This window comes from Astatotilapia calliptera, chromosome 18 (assembly GCF_964374335.1).
Source record: "Astatotilapia calliptera chromosome 18, fAstCal68.1, whole genome shotgun sequence".
NCBI classification, from domain to species: Eukaryota; Metazoa; Chordata; class Actinopteri; order Cichliformes; family Cichlidae; genus Astatotilapia; species Astatotilapia calliptera.
The window spans coordinates 355,144-375,805 of NC_137439.1; the positions used below are offsets into that span (position 1 = coordinate 355,144).

At 48.6% G+C, this 20,662-nt stretch overlaps 1 protein-coding gene across 4 annotated transcripts; it reads right to left on the reverse strand.

Moving 5' to 3' along the window:
- Nucleotides 1-325: 325 nt before the first annotated feature.
- On the reverse strand, nucleotides 326-20,647 carry klhl18 (kelch-like family member 18). Of its 4 annotated transcripts, none has more exons than XM_080292368.1 (10): nucleotides 20,515-20,647; nucleotides 17,326-17,456; nucleotides 7,616-7,756; nucleotides 7,332-7,530; nucleotides 6,689-6,849; nucleotides 6,466-6,602; nucleotides 6,174-6,396; nucleotides 2,323-2,427; nucleotides 1,861-1,972; nucleotides 326-1,761 (listed from the first exon to the last, which is right to left on the reverse strand). In XM_080292368.1, exons 1-10 carry the CDS (start codon nucleotides 20,569-20,571, stop codon nucleotides 1,375-1,377), a joined length of 1,653 nt encoding a protein of 550 aa, XP_080148494.1. In that variant the 5' UTR covers nucleotides 20,572-20,647; the 3' UTR covers nucleotides 326-1,374. The 4 variants fall into 4 exon arrangements, with proteins under 4 accessions (XP_080148494.1, XP_080148495.1, XP_026005302.1 ...); XM_080292369.1 differs by lacking the exon at nucleotides 20,515-20,647 and adding an exon at nucleotides 20,174-20,492; XM_026149517.2 differs by lacking the exon at nucleotides 20,515-20,647 and adding an exon at nucleotides 18,520-18,724.
- Nucleotides 20,648-20,662: the final 15 nt, after the last annotated feature.

A 20,662-nucleotide genomic window follows, 5' to 3' on the forward strand; every position in this document is an offset into this window, starting at 1 on the left:
AGAACAGAGAGGAAACAAAGTTTCTGTAGAAGGTTCCTGATAGCGAGGACATGACTCCGCCCATCCCCCGCCTGAGAATAAACCTTCATTGAGGATCAATAACTGATTCAAAGAGAAAATAATAAACTATTTAAAACGCAACGCGTTCTGACAATGGCGTCGCCACAGGTCACTGAGAGGGCAACAGGTCCGAGTCATTTCCTGGTCTCCGCCCCTTCCTGTCCAAAAGCAAACATGCCCAAAAACACAAAGTTGTGCTAATTTTTTGCTTAGATGTCATAATCAATAACGGATTATTGTCAGAAACAAAGAGACAGAAATAAACTTTATTAACCAAACTTCTCTTTATTGATCCACAACAAAACAAATCAATCATAAGTTAATCAATACAAATAAAACCCACTGATGATGAGGCTGAGCGTCCAATCAGAGATCAGCAGGAAGTAAACAGTGACTGACGGATTCTAAGCACGGAGATCAATGACACGATCGACTGGACCGCTTTCTGCAGGCTGCGACCAATCAGAGTGCGATGCCCCCAGAGTGCGCTAAACTCCGCCTCCAGCTGTTCAACATACATCTGTCTACTGAGCGTGCTCCATCGCTTATCCGCTGACGCAAATGCAGATGTCAATAAGTAAGGGGGCGTGTCCACCACGGCTGGCGCAAATGATGCCACACCCCATCCAGCCAATCGCCCTGGAGGGGCGGCGCAACCACCACACGGACCCTCATTGGTTACTGCAGTATGGGTGACCCTTTGAAGAGCGTTTCGGATGCATCAGCCGAGCAGCAGCAGGTATCTGCAGCCCGCCTGTGCATCGCAGCGAAAGCAACGTTAAAGACTGCACGCTAAATAACATCACTTCCTGTGGAAAGCTGGAGAACCATGTTTTGTCACGTGAGAATGAGTTTATTAATATCTCTGGGGGCGCAACACGTTCCTCAAACGAGCTTCCTGTGCAGCCTGCAGAGGGCGGGGTTCCTGTGTTGCTGGCGTTTTGTATTGATCGCTCCCATCAATTACAGCTGATCGATGACAGTTCGAGAAACCGTTAAGGAAGGACTTCCTGTCCGAATCAGCAGCTTGGTTTGTTTGGGAGGAAGTCACTTCCTGTTGCTTGTGTCCATCCAGTAAGAAATCAGTAATCAATAATCAGTAATCAATCGTTCCACACACGCTAACAGAATAATGTTAGCAGCTAGCCTCTGCTGCTAGCTCTACAGTTTTTCCCATGATTCCGCAGGTGCGGCGTCATTTTGCAAGCCTGAGCACAGCCATCGTACCGATAAAGCTGCAGGGACGCCGCCGCGGGGTGTGCTCCCGCCTGCTGCCGTCAGTAAATCACGAGTCCTCGGGCTGTGATAGGTGGTTTAGGCGGGCTGCAAGGGGATGCAGCCCACGCCTACACCCCCCTCGTGGCACACCATGGGTGCCATGAAGGACCAGCGGTTCGTGTCGGGGTTGTACATCTCCACGGAGCTGAGATTGGATTGTCCGTCGTACCCGCCTACGGCGTACAGACGCCCCGACGTGGACACCAGGGACACCCTGCTGCGCCGCGTGTTCATGGCCACCAGGAGGCTCCACTGTCCAGATGCTGAGCTGAACACCTCGGCGCCGCTCAGGAAGCCTGAGCCATCATACCCCCCCGCCACGTACATGTGGCTGCCGAGCGCCGCCGCCCCATGACGGCATCGCTTATTCAGCATTGGTGCCGCCGGGTGCCAGCGGTTAGTGTGGTGGTTGTAGTACTCCACCTGCAGGGGCGGAGCAAAAACAGAGATAAACAGATAAATTGTGTAAAACTACGGGTAACGTTTCCACCCCTCAGTTTTAGGCTCCACCCTAAAACTCACTGTGTTGAAGATCTGCAGACCGTCATGGCCGCCCGAGACAACGATCCGGCCATCAAAAACCGTCACGCCCGCGGCGCTGCGGCTCGCACTCATCTCTGTCACCACAGTCCACCTGGAGAGAACGGTAACATAAGCACCGCCATGTTAACGAGGACGCCGACCTGAGCTGAGATCTGAGCATGCTCAAGGTGAGCCAGGACGGCTTTCTTCTTTGAAGCGTACTTTGGATCTTCTTTGGCTGCTGGTTCAGTCAGTTTAGCTCAGCGTGAGGAAACCTGCAGAATCTGTGAACGATCCACGCTCTGTGTTTACGTCTTTGTGTGGAATTACTTTTAAACCCACTCCTACTGAGGAAGCAGCGGGTCACATGACCCACACAGCCCTCGCTGATCACGCGGCGCTGTTAGCCGTAATGCTCGGGTTACACAGAATCGAAGGATTAAAGGTGGAACGACTCCTCACCTGTCTGCTTCCGGGGAGTAGCACTCCACCGAGTTCAGAGACGACTTTCCATCGTAGCCGCCGCACACAAAGATCCGCCCATCAATCACAACCGTTCCCATGGCGCTGAGGATGACAACACAGCTCGTTACATCAGCGGGGTTTATTGATCACAGTGTCTGTTGGAGTCAAACTGCTACATGTTGTCATTGTGTTACTTAAAATCGTAAAGTCTTAGTTCAAGCAGCCGGATCAAAGACACTCCTTTGTCTCTGAGCACGTCTCCAGCCACTCTGTGCTGGGGGGGGTTTGATTAGGCCCACGCCATCGTGTTGTAAGCTTCCTGCTTTTATGATCCTTTTGGCGAGCAGATCACACACACACACCATAGGGGGGTTTACGAGGGGAGGTGCTTGTGTTGTGTAAACTGTAACTGTCATGGGAATAAAAGGCTACGAGGAAGCTGCTCTTTGAAGGAGCTGGTTGGAGGCAGGTGAGGAGCGTTGAGCTCCAACAGCTGCTTCTGACCAAGCTAGCGAGTAAAAGACCGAAGATGTTCTGTCTGGTCTTCGTCCTTCACGAGAATAAGTTTCTAAAATAGCCTTAGTAAGCGCAGACTCAACAGTGTCGATCAGTCTGTCGATCAGTCTGTCGATCAGTCTGTCGATCAGCGCGTCGATCAGCGCATCAATCAGCGAGTCGATCAGTCTGTCGATCAGTCTGTCGATCAGTCTGTCGATCAGCGCATCAATCAGCGAGTCGATCAGTCTGTCGATCAGTCTGTCGATCAGCGCGTCAATCAGCGCATCAATCAGCGCGTCGATCAGTCTGTCGATCAGTCTGTCGATCAGCGCATCAATTAGCGAGTCGATCAGTCTGTCGATCAGTCTGTCGATCAGTCTGTCGATCAGCGCGTCGATCAGTCTGTCGATCAGCGCGTCGATCAGTCTGTCGATCAGCGAGTCGATCAGCGAGTCGATCAGCCTGTCGATCAGCGCGTCGATCAGTCTGTCGATCAGCGAGTCGATCAGCGAGTCGATCAGCCTGTCGATCAGTCTGTCGATCAGCGAGTCGATCAGTCTGTCGATCAGTCTGTCGATCAGCGAGTCGATCAGCGAGTCGATCAGCGAGTCGATCAGTCTGTCGATCAGTCTGTCGATCAGCGAGTCGATCAGCGAGTCGATCAGTCTGTCGATCAGCGAGTCGATCAGCCTGTCGATCAGCGCGTCGATCAGCGAGTCGATCAGTCTGTCGATCAGTCTGTCGATCAGCGAGTCGATCAGCGAGTCGATCAGCCTGTCGATCAGCGCGTCGATCAGCGAGTCGATCAGTCTGTCGATCAGTCTGTCGATCAGCCTGTCGATCAGCGAGTCGATCAGCCTGTCGATCAGCGCGTCGATCAGCGAGTCGATCAGTCTGTCGATCAGCGAGTCGATCAGCGAGTCGATCAGCGAGTCGATCAGCCTGTCGATCAGCGAGTCGATCAGTCTGTCGATCAGCGAGTCGATCAGCCTGTCGATCAGCGAGTCGATCAGCGAGTTGATCAGCCTGTCGATCAGCGCGTCGATCAGCGCATCGATCAGCGAGTCGATCAGCCTGTCGATCAGCGAGTCGATCAGCGAGTCGATCAGCGAGTCGATCAGCGAGTCGATCAGCCTGTCGATCAGTCTGTCGATCAGCCTGTCGATCAGCGAGTCGATCAGCCTGTCGATCAGCGAGTCGATCAGCGAGTCGATCAGCGAGTCGATCAGCCTGTCGATCAGCGCGTCGATCAGCGAGTCGATCAGTCTGTCGATCAGCGAGTCGATCAGCGAGTCGATCAGTCTGTCGATCAGCCTGTCGATCAGCGAGTCGATCAGTCTGTCGATCAGCGCGTCGATCAGCGAGTCGATCAGTCTGTCGATCAGCGCGTCGATCAGCGAGTCGATCAGTCTGTCGATCAGCCTGTCGATCAGCGAGTCGATCAGCCTGTCGATCAGCGAGTCGATCAGCGAGTCGATCAGCGAGTCGATCAGCCTGTCGATCAGCGAGTCGATCAGCGAGTCGATCAGCGAGTCGATCAGCCTGTCGATCAGCGCGTCGATCAGCGAGTCGATCAGTCTGTCGATCAGCGAGTCGATCAGCCTGTCGATCAGCGAGTCGATCAGCGAGTCGATCAGCGCATCGATCAGCGAGTCGATCAGCGAGTCGATCAGCGAGTCGATCAGTCTGTCGATCAGCCTGTCGATCAGCGAGTCGATCAGCGAGTCGATCAGCCTGTCGATCAGTCTGTCGATCAGCCTGTCGATCAGCGAGTCGATCAGCGAGTCGATCAGCCTGTCGATCAGCGCGTCAATCAGCGAGTCGATCAGTCTGTCGATCAGTCTGTCAATCAGCGAGTCGATCAGCCTGTCGATCAGCGCATCAATCAGCGAGTCGATCAGCCTGTCGATCAGCGAGTCGATCAGCCTGTCGATCAGTCTGTCGATCAGCCTGTCGATCAGCGAGTCGATCAGCCTGTCGATCAGCGAGTCGATCAGCGAGTCGATCAGCGAGTCGATCAGTCTGTCGATCAGCGAGTCGATCAGCCTGTCGATCAGCGCGTCAATCAGCGAGTCGATCAGTCTGTCGATCAGTCTGTCAATCAGCGAGTCGATCAGCCTGTCGATCAGCGAGTCGATCAGCGAGTCGATCAGCCTGTCGATCAGCGCATCAATCAGCGAGTCGATCAGCGAGTCGATCAGCCTGTCGATCAGCGCGTCGATCAGCGCATCAATCAGCGAGTCGATCAGCCTGTCGATCAGCGAGTCGATCAGCCTGTCGATCAGCGCGTCGATCAGCGCATCAATCAGCGAGTCGATCAGCCTGTCGATCAGCGAGTCGATCAGCGAGTCGATCAGTCTGTCGATCAGCGAGTCGATCAGCGAGTCGATCAGCCTGTCGATCAGCGAGTCGATCAGCCTGTCGATCAGTCTGTCGATCAGCGAGTCGATCAGTCTGTCGATCAGCCTGTCGATCAGCCTGTCGATCAGCGAGTCGATCAGCGAGTCGATCAGCCTGTCGATCAGTCTGTCGATCAGCGAGTCGATCAGCCTGTCGATCAGTCTGTCGATCAGCGAGTCGATCAGCCTGTCGAGCAGCGTATCGATCAGCGCGTCGATCAGCCTGTCGATCAGTCTGTCGAGCAGCGAGTCGATCAGTCTGTCGAGCAGCGTATCGATCAGCGTGTCGATCAGCCTGTCGATCAGTCTGTCGAGCAGCGTATCGATCAGCGTGTCGATCAGCGAGTCGATCAGTCTGTCGATCAGCGAGTCGATCAGCCTGTCGATCATCCAGTCGATCAGCGAGTCGATCAGCGCGTCGATCAGTCTGTCGATCAGTCTGTCGATCAGTCTGTCGATCAGCGCGTCGATCAGCGCGTCGATCAGCCTGTCGATCAGCGTGTCGATCAGCGTATCGATCAGTCTGTCGATCAGCGCGTCGATCAGCGAGTCGATCAGCCTGTCGATCAACGAGTCGATCAGCGTATCGATCAGTCTGTCGATCAGCGTGTCGATCAGCGTATCGATCAGTCTGTCGATCAGCGTGTCGATCAGCGTGTCGATCAGCGTATCGATCAGTCTGTCGATCAGCGTGTCGATCAGCGTATCGATCAGTCTGTCGATCAGCGTGTCGATCAGCGTGTCGATCAGTCTGTCGATCAGCGTGTCGATCAGCGTGTCGATCAGTCTGTCGATCAGCGTGTCGATCAGCGAGTCGATCAGCGTGTCGATCAGTGTATTGATCAGCGAGTCGATCAGCGTATTGATCAGCGAGTCGATCAGCGTGTCGATCAGTGTATCGATCAGCGAGTCGATCAGTGTATTGATCAGCGAGTCGATCAGTGTACTAACCTGCGCTGGCTGTTCATGCTCGACACGCGCGTCCAGTTGTCTGTCTCGGGGTTGTAAACTTCCACCGTGCTGAGCCGCGATTGGCCGTCGTATCCCCCAATGGCATACAGCAGCCCATTAACAACAGCCACACCCACCCTGCTGCGAGCTGTCCTCATTGGCTGGCAGCGCTCCCAGAAGTTTCCAATTGGATCGAACACCTCGACGACATTTAAGGAGTCGCCTGCGGGAGAAGAAGAGTCTGTCAGCTGCACGGAGCGTGCAGACACGCTGCCTCAGGTGAGCGGCGTACCTGAGCTGTTGAGGCCTCCCACCGCATAGATGAGCCCTGTGATGGACGTGCAGCACCTCTGCCTGGTTTTAAAGGTGGGCAGGTGAGGGCGGCGCTCCGGCATCAGGTGGAAATCCTTGGCTTCATCCACTAAATCCCTGACAAGAAATACAGCTGGACATTAACCCCGCCCAGAAACGATCACACAGGTAAGATGTGAAGCCGAGGCCTCGCTGCATCTCACCTGCACTTGTGGCAGCAGCGTATGAGCTCATCCTGCTGGACGCGGTCCGACAGGAACTCGGGTCGACACAGAGGAAGTCGCACCTTTGACAGCAGCTCGGGCAGCAGCGTCTCCCTGCGGTCCTGGTCGTGATGGACCCACGCCAGCACCGCCTCAAACACCTGCACAGGTACCACACGAGGAGCACAGTGAGAGCATGAAGACAACGTGTTTAATACAAGAGCTCATTTTTCACGCCGTGACTCAAGAGGTGAGCCTTGGTATGTGGCACACCTGTGACAGGTAAGCCGCTAAAGCTCGCCAACGGCTCGGTCGAGTCCATCACACTCGAGTTGCTGAAACATGGCCGAGGTTTACCTTTACGAAGGACACCTGACAGGTGTGACCCAATCACCTGCTCGCCCCTACAGTTTCACTCTGCGAGGGCGGGGCTTAGCAGCCTGCTTTTATTTTTGATTTCTGTTCTTTAATTTGGTTTCCTCTCTCCTGACAGCTCTCTTCCTGTCACTCGGGTCAAAGGTCACCGTCTCCCCCGATGTGCTCTACCTGCACAGCTGTGCTGTGACCTTGTGTGAGTGACTATGATGAAGTCACAGCTGTTCTCTGATGCTTCACGCCACCGCCCTCAGGTGAGGCGACTCACCTGCTCTTCGGCCTTCACGTTGAGTTCGTCGCAGCCGACGAGCTCCAGCAACTCCTCCGTCCTGAGGCCCAGGAACTCCTCGGACAGTGACACCTCCACAAAGTGCTGGTGCAGGAAGCTGTTCGCCGAGTCGTACAGCGTCGTGCACATCATTGTCTCGGCGAACTGACGCACGCCGAGGCAGTTCTTCGGGTGTAACCTGCAAGCAAACATGCCATTAGCTCGCCTAATCGTAAGCTCTAGGGAGCGTGCGATCTGAGCGTGTGCAGCAGGGTGGGACTGACCTCTCCTGCAGGAAAGAGCAGCAGGCGTCTTTGACATTCTGAAGCTGCAGGAAGCTCGAGCCAATCAGGAGAGACTGCACGTTCTGCTGGTCGATGGCGACATGCCCACTGTAAGCGAAGTTTATCAGAGCCTCCAGAGCGCTGCAACACACCCACAGTGGTTACTATAGTTACTATGGTCACACAGTTACTGACATTTTGTTAAATCAATTAAAATATTGCAGGAATGCAGCGAACACGACGGACCGCCATCCTGAGACGCTGACAGAACAAACGTACGTTACATCAGCTCAGCGGAAAAAACACGCAGCACAGCGTTGAGCCTGCGTCACACACTGACCTCAGATCAGTGTGTGACGCCTGTGCTTCATGTTCTGTTTTTATTTATGCAGTCGCCTCAAGGCGCTTTATATTGTAAGGTCGACCCTACAATAACACATACAGATAAAAACCCAACAATCAGATTGACCCCCAGTGAGCAGGCAGGAACCAGGCTCAGGGAGGGGCGGGGCCATCTGCTGTGACAGGTTGGGGTGAGAGAAGGAAGACAGGATAAAGACATGCTGTGGAAGAGAGACAGAGGTTAATAACAGATATGATTCAATGCAGAGAGGTCTGTTAACACATAGTGAGTGAGAAAGGTGACTGGAAAGGAAAAACTCAATGCATCATGGGAATCCCCCGGCAGCCTACATCTATTGCAGCATAACTAAGGGAGGATTCAGGGTCACCTGGTCCAGCCCTAACTATATGCTTTAGCAAAAAGGAAAGTTTGAAGCCTAATCTTAAAAGTAGAGATAGTGTCTGTCTCCTGAATCCAAACTGGAAGCTGGTTCCACAGAAGAGGGGCCTGAAAACTGAAGGCTCTGCCTCCCATTCTACTTTTAAATACTCTAGGAACAACAAGTAGGCCTGCAGTGTGAGAGCGAAGTGCTCTAATAGGGTGATATGGTACTACAAGGTCATTGAGATAAGATGGGGCCTGATTATTTAAGACCTTGTATGTGAGGAGCAGGATTTTGAATTCTGGATTTAACAGGAAGCCAAAACAGGAGAAATCTGCTCTCTCTTTCTAGTCCCTGTCAGGACTCTTGCTGCAGCATTTTGGATTAGCTGAAGGCTTTTCAGGGAGTTTTTAGGACTTCCTGATAATAATGAATTACAGTCGTCCAGCCTGGAAGTAATAAATGCATGAACTAGTTTTTCAGCGTCACTCTGAGACAGGATATTTCTAACTTTAGAGATGTTGCACAAATGGAAGAACGCAGTCTTACATATTTGTTTAATATGTGCGTTGAAGGACATGTCCTGGTCAAAATGACTCCAAGGTTCCTCACAGTGTTACTGGAGGCCAAGGTAATGCCATCCAGAGGAAGAATCTGGTTAGATACCATATTTCTAAGATTTTCAGGGCCGAGTACAATAACCTCAGTTTGATCTGAATTAAGAAGCAGAAAGTTAGCGGCCATCCAGGTCTTTATGTCTTTAAGACATTCCTGCAGTTTAACTCATTGGTGTGTGTTATCTGGCTTCATGCACAGATAGAGCTGGGTGTCATCTGCATAGCAGTGTAAATGTATGCTCTGTCAGGGCTCCAGAGTGCAACTTAATTTCTCAATGGTGCGACTAAAAAAATGCTGTTCAGTACAAAAAAGTCTCTGCAACTCTAAAAGTCACCGTGTGGTCAACAACAGACACACATTACGGGGCGGGACCTCTTTGATTGACTGTGGTCCAGACCTGTAGTCCTTCGTGTGTATGTTTGAAAGTGCAGGCGGATTGAAAGAGGTGAGTAGCTTGAATGAAGCGATATCGATTCATTAAATCCTGAATCGAATTTCGTATTTAAACACCAGAATCTGAAGTCAGAGCTCACAAAACTATTTCAAGCAAACAGCTTGTAAATGAGAGGTGGTGTTGTGCCAAAAACCGATTTCCAGTGTTTCCGTGTGTTTTTTATGTGTAACATCTCCATGTATGTTGCTAAATAGACTTCGGTGAGCAGGTATCACACAGGGGTTATATATAAAATTTTAAAATTACCTGCTTCTCAAGTATCTTTATAACGGTGTTCTTGTAATTACATTATAGTCAACCGGGTCCCTTTTGTCCACTTGAAAGATTTTTACAGAACTATTGTTGCATTTGTTGCAGTTTCTGTCGTCCTCTTGACCAGATCACTCTTAAAAAAGACGTTTTTAAAGTCAACTGTTTTTTTAAACTGCATAAATAAACTGTTTGTTTTTTAATTTAACTGCCTTCCAACAAGAAAGTCTCGTTTCTGCTGTTTAATAACGAAGAAATGTAACATTTTTAAATCCCAAATTACAATCTCTGAGCTGTGTCTGTGATCAAACCTCTGTAACTTTGCTTCCCTTCAGCAGCACCAGTTCATGTTCACATGGTGATTCATGGTTTTCTTCAGTTTTTGTTCTGCTGCAGAATATTTTAAGGTCATCTGCTATAAAAAGCCAGGCCAGGAACATCTGCTTCATGTTTTATCCTCAGTTACTCTGACACAAAGCTGTGATGCTCACACCTCTGATGAAGTCTCACAGCTTTGTTTGTATACATGGATATAACTGATAAATGATCAGAATGATAATATTTGTCTGAGGCTAAATTGAATCAAATCGAATGGATTATAGGAATCAGTGATGATGCCCAGGGCAGCCTAGGCCCGACAGAAGTGGATGTAGCTGTGAGTAATGAGAAAAGATGAAAAGAACAACTGGTAACTTTTTCATGAAAGCCTGATCCGTCTGAAATTCATAGCCAGCTCTGACACGGAGCCATCAATCTCTGAATGCTGAAAAAGCAGCAGTGTGTCCAGAAAACAAGTGTCCTCTCTGCCCACGGCCCAGCAAACAGGTCGTCAGAGGAGCCAAGGTGATGATTACGTTTAACATTGTCTACAATATTATCAAAGAGTGCCAACGCACTTTAAGCATAAGCACAAGATTGTTAGTTAATCATTTACAAATCAATATTGTCTGTATGGACAGCAATTTTTTTTTAAAAGTGCAAAACTGCGGTGTTCATCGATTTGGGTGAAAAATTTGGGTGCACCAGTGCAACCCTGACAAAAAGTTAGTCTAGAGCCCTGGATGTCTTCTAATGATGCTGCCTAAGGGAAGCATGTATAATGTAAACAGAATTGGTCCTAGCACTGAACCCTGTGGAACTCCATAATTAACCTCAGTGTGTGAAGAGGACTCTCCATTTACATGCACAAACTGGAGTCTATTAGATAGATATGATACAAACCACTGCAGTGCAGTACCTGTAATACCTACAGCATGTTCTAATCGCTCTAATAGGATATTATGGTCGACAGTATCGAACGCTGCACTGAGGTCTAGCAGGACAAGCACAGAGATGAGTCCACTGTCAGAGGCCATAAGAAGATCATTTGTAACCTTCACTAAAGCTGTTTCTGTGCTGTGATGAGCTCTGAAACCTGACTGAAACTCTTCAATAAGCCTCTGCAGATGATCTGTTAGCTGTTTGACAACTACTCTTTCAAGGATGTTTGATATAAAGGAAGGTTGGAGATTGGCCTATAATTAGCTAAGACTGCTGGGTCTAGAGATGCTTTTTGAGTAAAGGTTTAACTACAGCCAGCTTGAAGGCCTGTGGTACATAGCCGATCATTAGAGATAGGTTGATCATATTTAAGATCGAAGAATTAATTAATGGCAGGACTTCTTTGAGCAGTTTTGTAGGAATGGGGTCTAAAAGACACGTTGATGGTTTGGAGGAAGTAATTATTGAAGCTAACTCAGAAAGATCAATTGGAGAAAAAGAGTCTAACTTAACATCAATGGTACTAAGAGTAGCTGTAGATAATATTACATCTGTGGGATGATTACTGGTAATTTTTTCTCTAATGATAAAAATTTTATTTGTGAAGAATAGGGATGGGTATCGAAAACCGGTTCTTGTTGAGAACCAGTTCCCACTGTTTCAATTCCTTGGAATCGTTTGCCACTTTTAAAAACGATTCCCTTATCGATTCCAGTCGCCCCGAATGACGTCATCACGTTGAGTAGCGTCTTTTACCCAGTAGGAAACACGGCGCCTGAGCGGCACAAACGCTCAAAAGTTTGGTTACACTTTATGAGAAAGGATGACAACAGGGCAACGTGCAATACTTGCAGAGTAGAGATTTCATCAAAGGGAGGAAACACTACGAATATGCAAAAGCATTTGCTCAAAAAACACGCGATTGCTTTCAACGAATGTCGTGTTTTTGATCCGCTCCGGACTAGCGAAGCTCAACCCAGCAGCAGCGGTAGCGTTTCCACGTCCTCTCCCGTTAATACTGCAGGTAACTAATCAATTAGCATTGCATATTAGGTTAGCGCGATTTACCTTATTACAAAACCTGCTATTACTGTGCATTTAGTGACCATGATGAGACAGAGTCTGGCTCAGATGCTGGCAGTTCTCGCTGCAGTCTGCCGGTAGCGTCTCCTTTCAGGCCAGGATAGACGAATGTCACCGAGCAGAGACTCAGTTTGTGGTCAAAGGTTTGCACCCGTTTGCCGCAGAAGATGATTTTCGGTAAGTGAATGTGTTTAATTGTAGGCAGGGACATTACTGGATATTCTTGTGTAATTGCTACAGAATAATTTATGTTATACTTTGTTATTGCTACAGAAGATTATTTATTTTATTATTTTACATTTACATTTTTTTTCCTGGGGACCCTGTGACACCCCATTGAAGAGCCGTAGGCTGGATCTCTTAAGATCTCACTGTTGGGTTTGTAAGGCCATGTTACTCCTAAATTTCTATCTTGTTCAAAGAGAAGATATAAAACACAGTTCTAAGCTAATCGACCTTAGTGTTCTCCTTTTTTAAAAAAAAAGAATCGATAAGAGAATCGATAAGGAATCGAATCGTTAAAATCTTATCAATACCCATCCCTAGTGAAGAAGTTCATGAAGTCATTACTAGTTAACGTTAAAGGGATGGTTGGCTCAACAGAGCTCTGACTGTTTGTCAGCCTGGCTACAGAGCTGAAGAGAAACCTGGGGTTGTTCTTATTTTCTTCAATCAGTGATGAATAGTAAGATGTTCTGGCTTTGTGGAGGGCTTTCTTATAAAGCAGCAAACTATTTCTCCAGGCTAAATGATGATCCTCTAAATTTGTGACACGCCATTTCCTCTCCAGCTTACGAGTCATCTGCTTTAGGCTACGTGTAGAGCTGGGCGATATGGCCTAAAATCCATATCACGGTACAATTTGAAGCATGTGCGGTAACGATATATATATCGCGATATATTCTTTTCTTCTGTATAACATATTTGACACACTATAAAGGCACACTTAAAATAATTACATTTTCTTAAAAATCGAGAGTGCGCCTTATGTATGAATTCTGGTTGTGTTTACTGACCTTGAACCGATTTTATATGATACATGGAGCTCAAAAATCTGTCAAAAATGTTTTAGTACGACTTTGGTTGCTGCGGCGCCGCTTGATGGATTGTCGGAGCATTACGGCTGCTGTAGTCAGGAGCCTTGCGGAGTAATCTGGGTCCTAAACTCCGTCCGTTTCAGGTCCCAAAGTCACATGATCACTGTGGCATTACTGAGAGTTAAACTGTCTACAGTCTTTCATCTTTAATAAGATGATCTGCGTTGCTGATTTACCAGGTGTAACAATTAAGTTTAACATCCAGGCATCCATGAAAACAGAATTTATTAAATTTAATAGAATTAGAAGTTAGCTCGCTAGCTTCCATCTAAACATGATAGGATTAACGGAGATGTTCGCGCGGCACTGGCGGCACGGAGCACCGCCTTTGCCTCCGTGAACACATCGGACTACAAACACGCACATTACCAACTCCGGAAGACGATCAAAGCAGCCAAACGTGAGTACAGGGACAGGGTGGAGCAACAGTTTGACAACCCTCGGAGTATGTGGCAGGGACTAAACACGATCACAGACTTTAGAGGGAAAACCAGCACACCGCAGACCACGGCCTCTCTGTGTGAGGAACGTATTCTACGCTAGATTCGACACAGCGAACACCATGAGACCGGACAGTGTGCGCACCGCGGATGACGTCAGTGCGCACACTGTGTCTGAGGAGGATGTGCGAGGTGCTTCAGGAAGGTGAACGCACGCAAAGCTACTGGTCCGGACGGGATTCCCGGCCGCGTCCTCAGGTCATGCGCGGCTCAGCTGGCTGGAGTGTTCACGCACATCTTCAACCTTTCCCTCTCTCTGTCTGTAGTCCCAGCCTGCTTCAAAATGGCCACCATCGTCCCTGTACCCAAATCCTCCACCATCTCCTCATTGAACGACTGGCGACCTGTAGCCCTGACCCCCATCGTGAGCAAATGCTTCGAGAAGCTGGTCAGGGACTTCATCTGCTCTGCACTACCCGACTCACTGGACCCTCTACAGTTCGCATACCGCCACAACAGGTCCACTGATGATGCCATAGCCCTGACACTACATACTGCCCTGTCACACCTGGAGAAGAGAGACACGTATGTGAGGATGCTGTTTGTAGATTACAGCTCAGCATTCAATACCATCGTTCCCTCGAAGCTGGACAGGAAACTGCAGGATCTAGGACTGAGCAGCTCCCTCTGCAGCTGGATCCTTAGCTTCCTGTCTGACAGACGCCAGGTGGTCAGACTGGGCAGCATCACCTCATCCCCCATCACACTGAACACTGGTGCTCCACAGGGGTGTGTACTGAGCCCTCTCCTGTACTCACTCTACACCTACGACTGCACAGCCACTAACAGCTCCAACATCATTGTGAAGTTTGCGGACGACACTACAGTGGTGGGTCTTATCACCAACGGTGATGAGACGGCTTACAGGGAGGAGGTCAGCGCCCTGACCCACTGGTGTCAAGACAACCATCTCACCCTCAACGTCGCAAAGACAAAGGAGTTGATAGTGGACTTCCGGAGGTGCAGAGAAGTACACACCCCCATCACCATCAACGGCGCTGCTGTGGAGAGAGTGAGCAGCTTCCGGTTCCTTGGAGTACATCTGGCTGAGGATCTTACGTGGTCAGTACACACAAACAAAACAGTGAAGAAGGCGCAGCAGCGCCTCTTCTTTCTCAGGAGACTGAAAAGATTCGGCATGAGCCCCCGCATCCTCAGGACCTTCTATCACTGTGCCATTGAGAGCATCCTCACTGGATGCATCACCACCTGGTATGGCAACAGCACCGCCTACAACCGCAAAGCTCTCCAGCGAGTAGTGCGGTGCTCTGAACGGATAATTGGAGGTGAGCTTCCCTCCCTCCAAGACATCTACAGGAAGCGCTGCCTGAGGAAAGCGGGGAGGATCATCAAGGACTCCAGTCACCCCAGCATAAACTGTTCAGACTGCTTCCATCAGGAAGGAGGTTCTGCAGCATCCGGTCCCGTACCAGCAGACTGAGAGACAGCTTCTTCCATCAGGCCATCAGACTGCTGAACACGTCATAGACACCTCAGCTTCACTACTGGAACTTCAACATTATGCACTCCATACTGTACAGTAACGCCACTGTTTTGCACATATTCAACTCTGTATATTTTATTTTATATATTCTATTCATTGTTGACTCTATTTAATTTGTAAAATATGTGTACACACACACACACACACACATGTAGAAAAATATTTAGTATACACATCCAGAAATGCATATACTATTATATATTGTACATATATTTATTAGTTTCAGATGTAGCCATTCTTGTATTTTGCTTGTTTACGTTATTATTTTGCACAACTCTGCTGCTTGTGAAGCTCGCACACAAGAATTTCACTCACATGTGCTGTACCAATGTACCTGCACATGTGATGTGACAATAAAAGTGATTTGATTTAATATAGCATGTTCTGACTGAGAGATTTCTGAAGTATTCAAACGTACAGCTCTGCTGTCACGTCCAACATAAATGAAGACAGAAAACTAAACAGCAGTGACGTTTGTAGGGTTACTGAAGTTGGGCTAGCTGCTATATAATGATGTGCTACGTGATCGCTAGCGACACAGCTATGTTAGCATAACATTAGCACAGTGAAGCTGGAGGATGAACGCCAACTTTTTTCTACTCGATAAAAGTTAACGTGAGGGTTCCCGATGGTTAGAGACAAATGCAATCGCATGGCAGGATGCTGTAAAAGGACCAAACTTCAGCCAGGAGAACAACTGAGATAATCCATCCACAATACGAGGTTAGTCATTCATATACTGCTGCATGGGAATAAAGCAGTTGTTAGGGAATTCAGCATTAATGAATCAATGTTAGGGAAGTGGAGGAAGCGCAGTTTTTGGCTTTCCCCATATTCCAAAAGTGCTTCGTCTCTTTGCCATTACTGTTGCCAGGCATAATTTACAGATGATGTTGTTTGCAGTCGCTGCAATGCTTTCGACCAAAACAGGCGCAGCTCGATGACACCATCAGCATGCGCTATCATGGTAGTGCGGTATAGTAAAAATCTCTACCATTGGCCAAATTTATATCGTTTCCACCGTATACCATTTATACCGCCCACCCCTCTACGTGTTTGAGAATTATACCACGGAGTAGAGCAGGGCGACATGACCAAAAATATTTATCACGATATACATTTGAAAATTTGCGATAACGATATAACTGACGATATAATTGACACGAGACAAAATGCTTTACAACTCCACAACTTTATTAGTGCAAAAACCCATCAATGTATTTTCACTTCAACAAGCAGCTGTTTTTTATCTGCATTAAAGTTATATAAAATGTAACAGTGCAAATTCCTCGCTGACAGTTTAACCAAAAAGCATTTCCAGTGGAAACTGGCCGACACATCCTCAGCATAACCATGTATAACATCCACAAACCTTAAAAAGAGGTTAAACACACACAACACGGTAACATTATGCTGAAGCACAGTACGTATCACTCCGCGAGGCTCCGCCTACGACAGCCGTAATGCTCCCACAATCCATCAAGCGGTGCGGCTTCGTAGCTCAGCAAAGTCGTACTGAAACATTTGACAGATTTTCGAGCACCGTGCACATAAAATCGTCTCGAGGTCAGTAAACACAACCAGAGTTCATACATAAGGCACACGGGATTATAAGGGGCTCTGTCGACTTTCAGAAAAATCAAAGGATTGATTTTAAGTGCGCCGTATTTTCCAAACAACACGGTAATAACGGCGGCCCGCTAGCATGCGCTACCAAAAATAGTGCTTTGTTGTATATCTGACGGACGAAAGCCAAACCAGTTCCACACCAGTGAAGCTGCAGCATTTTTACAAACCAGTTCTGGTTCATCGTTTCATTCAACGATCGGCTTTCGCTCTTCTCGTTCTGCGTCGCCTCCATGTGCGTATGAAAACAAAGGCACTGCGCATGCGCGTTTTACCCATATTCTATCGCCATGTTTCATTTTCCTATCGTTGCCCAACATTACACCGGTGTTACTGTGAACGGTATGATATGGCCCAGCCCTACCACGGAGTCAGGTACTTCTGATTAGAGGCCTTAGTTTTCACAGGAGCTACAGTATCCAGAGTTGTACGTAGTGAGGAGGTGAAATTATTAACAAGATGATCGACCTCTGTTGGAGCAGCGTTCAGGTAGCTGCTCTGTGTTGGTACAGGGCACTGAAGATGATAACAGTGGGTGTTACAGTCTGACAGTTATAATTCTGCTCTCAGACATCTGTACAGGTGTGAGCGTACCTGGGGTCCATGCCCTGCATCAGGATCTCATCCTGTTTACACTCCACCATGTCGTTGGTGAACATGGCGTGGAAGTACGGGATGGAGGCCGCCAACACGATCCGGTGAGCGCTGAACTTGTGATCCCCAACCTGAGGACAGACGCACTGATTAACACACTCACCTGTTACTCACCTGTCGCTATGACGATAATAGAAAACTGAAAACAGCTACATCTGAGGGATGTGCCCTTAAACACTCACAGAACCACTCCTCGCTAGTCAGCCAATAAGACTTTGGCTTCACAGCAAGCCCCACCCCCCACTTATCAGGTAAAACAACAAGGTGATTGCGTTCCTTCACCCTCTGAAACACACGCGTTTCAACAGGAAGTAGATTTCAGGGTTCAGCATAACTCTGTCAGCTGACGCCATCGATGATGTTTCCACTAGCTTCAGCGTAACGCGCAGCCAATCAGATTCCTTCATCCAACCAGCCAAGTCTGCCTGCATCATTGAATCAGTCTGACTTCCTTTTAAACTTCTGCAGGTCACCTGAGAGTGGACAGGTGAGAACGTGCTGCTTTACTTGCAGGACACCATTTGTCCTGGGAGACTCAGCACCTTGCCTACTGAGCCGTTAAGAGGATCAATGCTGAGCTGCAGGCACAGGACGCAGCGCAGGTGAAAACGTTTCTCGGTTGCACCTGAACACCTCAGAAGCACACCTGGATCATGTGATGCTGACAATGAGCACCCCGCTCCATTACCTGCTACCATAGAACCAGGCCCTGATGGGGAGGGGTGGAGCCACTGAGAGCTTCTTCCTGCTGTAGGGGTTAGGGTTAAGGTCCCGCCCCTCCCTCACCTGGCGGACATGTTTGGAACAAAGAGAAATCACGTATCTGCTCACCTGCTTACGCCACAACGCTGCTAAAAGGCTCCGCCCCTTCTGTGCTGCCTGAGCTCAACTGCGTACGTCACACAACTTCTACCTTCCTCCAGGTGGATTACACACCTGACCTCCAGCCCTGGTGTTAAGAACTGACCGCTCTGACCGGAAGCCGCTTCGCCGCCTTGCCCCTGGGGCTCCCAGGCAGTTCATAGCTCAGCCCATGACGTCACTATCTGATAATCCGCGTTAGCTTGTTAGCATGCCTTAGCTCACTCTGTTAGCTTGGAGGCTAATGTCAGCCTCGCACGCCGCCTCGCTCACCTTGAGCGTGACGTCACAGAGTTTCCCCTGACGTCGGATCTCCTCCATGACGACATAACCTCGTGCCGGCAGGTCGTGCACTGAGAAGTGGACCAAATCCTCGAGCTCTTCGCACAGGACGTCGCCCATCGTCAGCGGGAGCGCGCGGACTGGACCCTGCGAGCCACCGTACCCAGCGTCAAAGCTGCTTTCACAATAAGAGGGATCACTTCCGCTGAGATGAGACTTCAAAATAAAAGCTTCTAAAGCCTTTCATTTGTGGTTATTGATGAGTGATTACTCATTTATTTGGCCTTAATGTTTGTTTTTGTCAGGATTTAATGAATGTATCAGGTGTTGGCCCTGAGGAGCATCAGCTCAGCTCACGTGACTACAGTGACATCAGAGATGATGTCATGAATGACTTTATGATTGGTGACATGCAGCTGTGAATGGGAGCACAACATCGTAATTATTTAGTGAAAGCTGATTGGCTGAGAGATAAACAGCCTGAACACATCAGAGAGTAAACTAACAAACCGATCTTGAGCCTGCAGTTCCTCCAGCATTCAGCAGAGGGAGCACTGAGTCAGTCCTCATAGACTCCTGTGTTAAAATTCAAATGTTTTGGCCTTTGTAGATAATTTCCCCTTCATAACAACTGCACAATGACTGGATTCAGCAGAAGGGAGGACACATTTTTAACTCACCTCTTTGCATTGGTAGGTGCATGGCCTGACAGGTGGATGGTGACAAAACTCACTATAGCTGCTACGTGTCTGCTAGACTTCACCTCAGCTAACTGGAAACTCTGAGCTAGACCTCTGAACTGTGTTTAATGAGATTATCTGACCAATAAGATTGCTGCTGTGACCATCTAAGGATTCTGATTGGATGTTACTGATAAGGTGTATGTGTATGCTAAGCTAGCTAGCAGACAACTGGCTGACAACTCCACCCAGTCCTCCAAATATGGTCACCACAGGAAACAAACATGGCAGCAGGTAATGTTACAGTCTTTTATACAGTCTGGCCTCAGTGATGTCACCCGATTATGGGTGCTTCCAAGGTCGCCAATTTGGCTGAAAAAACTTGAAGGTGGCGAGGAGGGGCGGGCCTGATTGTAAACCCACATGCTCACTGGCTAACGCCCTGTGACTGCCACCTGTCGAGGGTTTGGAGTGAGTGGGTTCCTGGCCATTACCCAATGAGTATGCAGCTTCACCACTTTGAAATACAGGCTGTGTCCCAATTCAGGGTCTGCAGCCTTAAAGTACGCAGCCTCAACGATCCTCAAGGGCCGCGTACTTAAAGACCGCCAAGGCCGGAACTGCAAGGCTTGTGAGATGGGACGGTCTAGCCTCCGTTGCGCTGCCCAGGTTGCCTAGCAACCATGATACTAACAGCTGGAAACGTGTCATACAGCTGTGTTTGACAGAAATGAAGGAGAAAATCTTTTGTTCATTTGTTTGTTTCTACATGAGCTTTGATCATTCTCTGTGAGATTAAGCTCAGCTATTGAATGGCGTATATTTTAAAGTAAAGGCTTTAAAACCAAGTTAGTACAAACGTCACTGATGTCACGTGACTCTGCCGACATGTGGCCAACAGTAATGTTTTAATGTTCTTCGTTATTAAACATTTGCACATAAATAAGTGACATAATATTCACTACTTAAAGTTTACTCTTCGGCCGCCCCTCATCCGCCGTTTTTTTTCGGCAAAATTATCCACACCCACCGCCGCGCTATGCATTCTGGGATATGTTGGGCCACAAAGTCTACACCGCCACATCCTTAAAATTCAGGGAAATGAAGGACGCACTTCAGGGCTGCATTTCGAGCAGCCTTTGAATTGGGACAGCCTTCGTCGCGTCGCTGTGACGTAATCGGCCTTAAAATGCGGCCTTTAAGGCTGCAGACCCTGAATTGGGATACAGCCAGTGTTACGTAAAACTGAGCCCACAACCTCAGCAGGATGTTTTTACACAGGTCAAAGGTCAGAAAGCTGCCTTACCAAAGCTACTGCCCCCTGGTGGCCTTCAGACAGAATGCAGGCTTTGTCCGTGCCCATGCTTCTTCCTCCAGAGTGATGAAGGTGAGCTCAGGTCTTTCCTGAACGTTCAGCAGACAGCTGATTACTTCCTGTACTCAAACACCTCGTC

What these genes read in the sequence shown, in the direction of transcription:
- klhl18 (XM_026149517.2), bottom strand. Translation starts at nt 18,648, where the DNA reads ATGGGCGACGTCCTGTGCGAAGAGCTCGAGGATTTGGTCCACTTCTCA. An exon ending in GGGAGGCCTCAACAGCTCAG is followed by an intron (nt 6,397 to 6,465) that starts GTACGCCGCTCA and finishes CTTCTCCCGCAG; the next exon opens with GCGACTCCTTAAATGTCGTC. An exon ending in TACTCCCCGGAAGCAGACAG is followed by an intron (nt 1,973 to 2,322) that starts GTGAGGAGTCGT and finishes CGTTCTCTCCAG; the next exon opens with GTGGACTGTGGTGACAGAGA.